The sequence below is a fragment of the Microtus ochrogaster genome, chromosome 10 (assembly GCF_000317375.1).
Source record: "Microtus ochrogaster isolate Prairie Vole_2 chromosome 10, MicOch1.0, whole genome shotgun sequence".
NCBI classification, from domain to species: Eukaryota; Metazoa; Chordata; class Mammalia; order Rodentia; family Cricetidae; genus Microtus; species Microtus ochrogaster.
This window is the reverse complement of record NC_022016.1, coordinates 52,265,999-52,273,491: the sequence shown is the minus strand read 5'-3', so window position 1 is coordinate 52,273,491 and position 7,493 is coordinate 52,265,999. Positions and strand designations below refer to the sequence as shown.

General features: G+C 48.5%; 1 protein-coding gene across 1 annotated transcript in view; it reads left to right on the top strand.

Moving 5' to 3' along the window:
• Window positions 1-3,827, top strand: part of Dnajc8 (DnaJ heat shock protein family (Hsp40) member C8) — a 19,312-nt gene extending 15,485 nt beyond the window's left edge. The window contains exons 7-9 of the mRNA XM_005353123.2: window positions 273-364; window positions 1,177-1,252; window positions 3,043-3,827. Coding sequence (XP_005353180.1) covers window positions 273-364; window positions 1,177-1,252; window positions 3,043-3,165 — 291 coding nt within the window. The 3' untranslated portion in view covers window positions 3,166-3,827. The remainder of the gene's footprint in view (window positions 1-272; window positions 365-1,176; window positions 1,253-3,042) is intronic.
• The last annotated feature ends 3,666 nt before the right edge of the window (window positions 3,828-7,493 follow it).

The window sequence follows — 7,493 nt, the reverse complement described above, 5'->3', positions numbered from 1 at the left end:
ATCCTGGGGAATTTTTGCAGAAGAGCGCCTGCAGAATCTCAGTGGCCTGAGTACTTATGTGCATTCTCCCAGAACCAGGTTTCTAGTCTGCTTAGTAAGAAAGAAAGGTCTCCTAGGCAGTGGCATTTCTCCCTGAAGAGACAGTGTAATGGCGTCTCCCTGCAGACATTGCACTGCCCAGTTGTGATCTTTAGGGCTGTCATGATCACTTAATTTCAGCCTTGATATGAAATGTTTATTTTTATTTTCTTTTGTCCTTAATTTTCTTGCAGTTCAAACAGGCAGTCTACAAACAGACCATGAAACTGTTTGCTGAGCTGGAAATTAAGAGGAAAGAGAGAGAAGCCAAAGAAATGCATGAAAGGTACACATCCCTGTATTCATCTTAGCCTCATTTAAATGCACAGATTAGCTAATGCAGGCCTCTGGGGATTTTCCTAATGAATTGGTAGTGCCTCATTTACAAGAAACTGGAGAGGCAGGCAGACAGCCCAGTGGTGGAGCTCCTCCCTAGCACACGCGAGACAGGCTGGCTGAGCCAGTCAACGGTAAGACACGACAGACTTTTGGGAAATACTAGCTACACCTGTCCCGTAGGGAGTTCCTTTCTATTGAGGAGTGTAGTGTGTTTTCTTCCTTTCTGGAATGCAGTAGAATTTTTGAGACCAGCATCTTTTCTGGGCCTTGTAGCTGCAGCTGTGATGCCTAGGTAGGATTGTAACGGAATAGCTTTAACACGCTACTGTTCTCAAGTATGATTTCCTCTAGTCAGAAGGGTTGAGGTTGTCAGTTGTGGTGGCACACACTCCTAATCCCAGCACTTGGGAGGTGGAGGCAGAAGAAAAAGCAGTTGAAGACTATTTTTGGCTGAGTAGCAAGTCTAAGGCTAGTTTGAATTACATGACACCTTGACTCAGGAAAGACAAAAGGACATATTAAGGTCGATTTGACTTCTGTATTTTGTGTTGTTGGCTAGAGTAATTATATTTTGCCAGTTGAGTTTGTAGGAAATGTTATTTTAGGTTGAGTTTTGTCATCTGCATGATGAGGCATTTTTAGGATGAAGGATTGGCATTTGCTGACTCAGGCTCTGTGTGCTCCTGTGTAGCTGTGCCTTAGCTCATGTGGTAACGTGTTGTGAGCATTGGGTAAAGACTGCTCTGCTGTCTCTCCTAGGAAACGGCAAAGAGAAGAGGAGATTGAAGCGCAAGAAAAAGCCAAGCGAGAAAGGGAATGGCAGAAAAACTTTGAGGTGAGTAGCTGAGATGGGTCATTCCAGAATAAGGAAGCTTGGTTCCTAGGTGCTCCAGGACTGCCTGAGGCAGACAGGGAACCGGGATGTAAGAGTAGGTACTGGGGAAGCAGGGTCTGGGGCTACCTGGCCTTCATAACTTTCCCTGACAAGGGCACCAATAGACACAGCTACCAAATGAGCTCAAGAAGAATGAATTCAGAAGTAATATGAAGTAGTACCCTACTTAGAGAACAAAGCTTTATGGAAATAGCTTCTTTTGGGGACAGGGAGTTGAGGTTGAGACAAGTTTTTTTTTTTTTTTTTCGAGACAGGGTTTCTCTGTGGTTTTGGAGCCTGTCCTGGAACTCTCTCTGTAGAACAGGCTGGTCTCGAACTCACAGAGATCTGCCTGCCTCTGCCTCCCTAGTGCTGGGATTAAAGGCGTGTGCCACCACCGCCCGGCTGAGACAAGTTTTCAAATAGTTCGGTCTACTCACTACATAGCTGATAATGACCTTGCATTCCTGATCATCCTGCTTCAGCTTCCCAGATACTGGGATTAAGGTGTACACTCCCAGAAACTACTGGAAACAGGTTCTTGTGACCCAATTATTCATTTTGCAGAGAGACTTCTGGCATTTTGTTTTGGGTTTTTGAGACAGTCTTACTTTGTAGCCCCAGCTATCTTGGAACTCACTATGTAGCCCTAGTCCAGCTTCTTACCTCTGCCACCTAAGTGCTGGGATCTCAGGTATGTGCACTACACCAGCCTACCTTGTAGCTTTTGAACTGTGTTCATTGCTCTTCTAGTGCCCCACACAGTTCTGGGTTGCATTTGGTCTATCTTTTATAGGATTTAGGATTCAGGGTAGAGCTTGCTTAACCATAATATTTGACTTCGTTTCTGTCCAGCTTTATGAAAAGGGAAAATGAGTAGCCCATTTGATAATAGAGATCTTTGTGGCCAATGATTACCTGGCTTAGAGACAACTTGTTGAAGTTATGGGGGGGGCAACAGCAACATGGTGAAGAAAGAGTGGCTATACTTTGAGCTAGCTGCATGGTTGAGAAAGCTAGTTAACTTCTCACCATTGTGCAGTCCTCTTTAATGCATGCTGTAGTCAGCTGTTTGTAAGGGTCAGAAGAAACAAGCTAGGGGCCAGGCATGATGGGGCATGTCTTTTGTCTTTAGTCCTAGCACTCTAGTGGAGGCGGGCAAATCTCTGAAGTTTAAGGCCAGCTTGGTCTACATGGTGAGCGAGCTCCAGGCTAGCCACCTGAAATGCTATCTAAAACACACACACACACACACACACACACACACACACGTGCATGCATGCACCAAGTGATGGTGGGTGGCTCAGCACTCGGGAGCCAAAGGCAGGAGATCTCATAGTTTGAGGCCAGCCTGTTCTACAGAGTGAGTTCCAGGACAGCTAGGACTGTTACACAGAGAAACCCTGTCTTTAAAAACCAAACAAACAAAGTAATAAGCCAGCTCTGGGAGTGTGTAGCTCAGCAGTGGAAACAGAAGGAATTTGTTTGGAATGCCCGCCACGAGGCCCCAAATAAATAGTTATGATAATATCATGACATCACCCATTGTGTCCTCTTTGGAGAGGGTGTTGTGAAGTTTTCCCGGGTCTCTAGAGATAGGAGAAGCTCTGATCTGCTCTCCTCTTGGATTGTTGCAGTGGGCTGATTAGGTCTGGGCCACAGGAGAGCAGTTGGCGGCAGGACAGGCTCAGCCCCTTCTTTGCTCATTAGTGACCTCACCTTGGATTGATTTCCTTTCTGTTTTCTTTCAGGAAAGCCGGGATGGTCGAGTGGACAGTTGGCGAAATTTCCAGGCAAATACAAAGGGAAAGAAGGAGAAAAAGAATCGGACCTTCCTTCGGCCACCAAAAGTAAAGATGGAACAGCGAGAGTGACCAGCAGGGCCATAGCCACAGCCTTCCCTGGCTGCCTCCATCTGCTTCAAGGACTCATTCTCCACTTCCACCCCAACATAGAGTAGTGTTTGCTTTTTAGTCTATTTTGTTTTCAATACAATTTAATATCAATCAGAGTAATTTGTACATTGAGATGAGGGGCTTGGTCTAACCTTCCCCGTCCTTACCCACGGAACCACCAGGATCGGAAGTTGTCACTGACTCTGCTGCCTTCTTTTCCCACGGCCTGTAACTTAATGTTTTGTATCTCACTGAGTTGTGTGGCTCGAAGGTCAGGCAGGTATAGTTTGTGGAAATCCTCCAATTAAACGTCTTACATACAGTGGTGTTGCTGCGACTCCAGAACAGCCTGGGCCACTATGGGAAGCCCCTTTGCTTGTTTCTGGGTGTGCCAGCCTTGAAGACCCAGATCCAATAGGAAAGGCATTGTGGATTCTTGATGCCCCGATGCCTTGTGGTGTTTGGCACAAGTCCTGTTTGGCTGACCACCAATCAGCCAGAGTCATGTGAGGCTCCCAGCCACTTAAACCTGTTCACTTTCCAAAGAGTTAGCCATCCTCCAGCCAGTCCTACTTGTCCTCACTTGTCTGCATTCGTTAGTGGTAATATTCTTTTAACGTATAATAAATTTTTATACCCAAGCCTTTGCTGTTCTTATCCTCAGGTGGAACTCCAAGGGCAGGCAGGTCCATTATCTTGCATGGCCCATTCCTGAAAGTGCCTTGGTTGGACACACATAGCTCCTACACTAATTGTTGAACCTTAGCTTCTTCACCTACAGAATGGTACTACACAGCTGGGGATCTACTCCATGGTAGAGTGATTGCCTGGCATTTGTGAGGTTCTGAGTTCATCCATCAGAACAACAAAAATAAGTACCGGAATATCAAGTATGGCAGGAGTCTGACTGGGCTGTAGTTCGGTAGTGGGGTGAGAGTTTCTGGGTTTTGTCCCCAGCAGCACCTCCAGAAATTTTGATAGATTGGTTTTACTGTAGGAACCTCTGAGTTGACCACTGCACGTCAACAGCCATCAGACTGTCCAGGAGGGGTGTGTCAGTGTCCTATCTGTAGAGTAAGACACCGCACAGTTGCAGGATGGAGTGAGACTGTGGAAGCATCTGGCTTATAGTATAGCTCGGTGTCCTGCTTGCTACAGGAGACCGCATCAGCCTGTGGGAGGGGCTCAATAGGAGTAGAAAGGTGGCACCACAGGACCTGAGACAGTGTGGGAAGCAGTGACCAGACATCTTGTGCTCCCTGGAGATGTGTCCAGCTGGCATGGCTACAGAAGGTGCATGCACACACCTTCTGCTTGTTCTTCGGGGGCTTGGCTTTACTTCCCTTGTAGGTACAGCTGGGCATGTCCACACCACATGAGGTAACAGCACCGCCTAACACCAAACAAGGCAGAGGGAGGAAGTCACTGCTGGAGTGCTGCCTGTCCTAGTGCTGCCTGTCCTGAGGTGAAGTTGGCCCAGGCAGGGAGCAACAGAGTGGCACTCCCTCCATCATGCGGGGCTCGCTGTGTCCCTCACGACTGAGGAACAGTGAGCAAGTGCAGACCGAGGAAGACAAATGTCCACTACTCCGGACGCTTGCTCTTGTGTTTGGTGACCAGGGAATGCATCCTGGAGAAAATGATGCTCAGTCACAGTTGGTACAACTTGAGGATAAAATAAATGTAGTATTTTTTCCCCTACTTCTGGAGGGAGGCGGGCTCCAGTGACACCAAGGGAACGGCTGCCCTGTTGCCGTTCCATCCAGAAGGGATTGTCATCTCAGTCACAGTTGGTACAACTTGAGGATAAAATAAATGTAGTATTTGTTCCCCTACTTCTGGAGGGAGGCGGGCTCCAGTGACACCAAGGGAACGGCTGCCCTGTTGCCGTTCCATCCAGGAGGGATTGTCATCTCAGTTACAGCAAGCTTGTGGCAACATCACACATCACAGCCACTAAGTGAAAGGTCCAGGAAGCAGTGTCCCCTGATGTGGTTGTCCCACAAATGGATCTGAGGTCATCCCTAGGGAATATGAGAAGACAGCAATGGATGGAGAGCAGGCCTTCTTCCTGGGCTGGAGAGATTGCTCGGTGGTTAAGAGCACTGGCTGCTCTTCCAGAGGTCCTGAGTTTAATTCCCAGCAACCACATGGTGGCTCACAACCTGTAAGGAGAGTCTTTCTTTTGGGTTGGGCACCTACAGTTCCCTTTTGTCATTGAGAGGAGGAATATTCTAGAGCAGTTTACAATGGCACAGCTGGAAAGGACTTGGGAACCGGAGGGGTGAGAAGCAGCAACCCTGGATGGCTGGTGGTAAGGTCACACCCAGGAATAAATACCCTGCCTGGAGCATGGGCACCAGGGAGGCAGGATCAGGTGTTCTTGAAGTCACCTTCAGCTTTTTGGGTTCCAATAGGAACATGGTATTTTCTAGAAGGAGCGGTCTATTTCCTTTCTGCCATAGTTTGGCCACAGACTGACCTGAAAGAGCAGCAGTGGCCCTCACCCTGGGCATAACCCTGCCCAGAATAGCTTTCTCTGTGGTGACCCAGTTAGAGGGTGCCTTGAGCACTGAATTGAGGTCTCACAGTCAATGTGGCCTCTAGGGCAGGACCTCTGTAGCCCCTTGTTCACCAGACAGGGAAAGGGGAGCTCTAGGCATTAAAGGCTCATGGAGGTAGCGTAACTGAAAGAGCTACCTCTTCCTTGGCTTGCTGTGAGTCATAGAACCTTTAGTGACACAGCCAACTGCCAAGGCCTCCCTGGGCACAGGTAAAGTGGAAGGAGCCAGTGAACCAGGGTGAGGATCTTGGCATTTGAGTAAGCAATGATGTCAACGTGAAGCCTCGGCGTCCTCCTGTGAAGTAGTGATTGCTCCTTGAAAGGCAACAGGCAAACATCCCAGGCCACTAGTCATTCCTTTGACTGTATAGTCAGCTGGAGGAGTTGGGCAGAGAGGGGTGAATTTCAGTGCAGAAGTTGGGACTCCAGGCAAGTCCTAGACTCTTGTGAGAGCTGCAGCCTTTGGCTTCCACCAGACAAGGGCTCCTCGGAGAAAGGCATGTCTACCTTCCTCTCAGCTGTGGTAGCTTCAGAAGGCAGGCGCGTGTTATGGACTATTAAAATGTGTTACATTCACTTATGCTGGAGAACATTTGTTTAATGATGCAAAGATGTGTTACATTCTTTTATGGTGCATTTGTTTAACTCTGAAGCTGTGTTACTTTACCTGCCTAAAACACCCGGTGGCTGAATGGCCAATAGCTAGGCAGGAGAGGGGCATGTAGGGCTGCCAGGCAGAGAGAATCAAGAGAAGGAGGAGGCCAGGGGCCAGCCACCCAGCAACGTAGCCAGCCTCAGAGTAAGAAGGAAAGAAAGAGATTTAGAATAAAGATAGGCAAAATCCCAGAGGCAAAAGGTAGGGGCATGATTTAAGTTAGAAAAGTTGGCTAGAAACAAGCCAAGCTAAGACTGGGCATTCATAAGTAAGAATGAGTCTCCATGTGTTCACTGGGAGCTGGGGGCCAGGCCCCCAAAGAGTAAAAGTAAAAAACAACCCAGAGAACTACAGGCAGTCTCCTAGCAGGCTAGGCATCCAGTGTTCCTCTCTCGGAGTACCTGTGGTGTCTGTGATCCTCTGCGTGTCCCCTCAGACTAGTGTCTTTTGTAATCAGCTCTGGGGCTTTCTGTCATGGGGCTCACTGGAATTGGGTCCATCTTGTTGAAGTTTGGGCTCCTGAGGACAATACTGGAATCTTCCATAGGTTGGGCCCTTCTTCCCTTCAGACGACGAGGAGTAGGATTCTTTAATCTTCTGCTACCCCAGGCCTGGTTCTTCCCTCAGAGGGGCTCAACTTTAGGTGGGCCCAGTGGGGGCTGAATTGACCTGCTTAGGTAGGAGTGTTTCTGGTGACCTTGGGTTGGGGCTCCACCCACAGAGTTAGCTTCCTGGCCTCAGGTGCCCTGCCCGTTCACTGGAGCTGGCAGGCAGGCTTCCCCTAATTCTTCATCCCACTGACACCACTGAACAAACGGATTGGCTGGCAGAATAAAGTGAGTCACACACTTGGTCTGGGCCTGCCTTCGGCTTCCTCCTTCATTTTCTACCCTGCTTCCTGAGCTCAGGAATCTTTAAGGAAATATGCTCTCAAGGAAACAGGCTCTAAGGAAACAGGCTCTCAGTGACCTCCCTACCTGCGGCTCTGTCGCCTCTTGGACCAACATCCTCACCACGGCTCAGGTAAGAAGTGGTCTGAATGAGATTCAGGTATAACTGGGTGTCTGGCTGATCCTAAGAACCACTCAG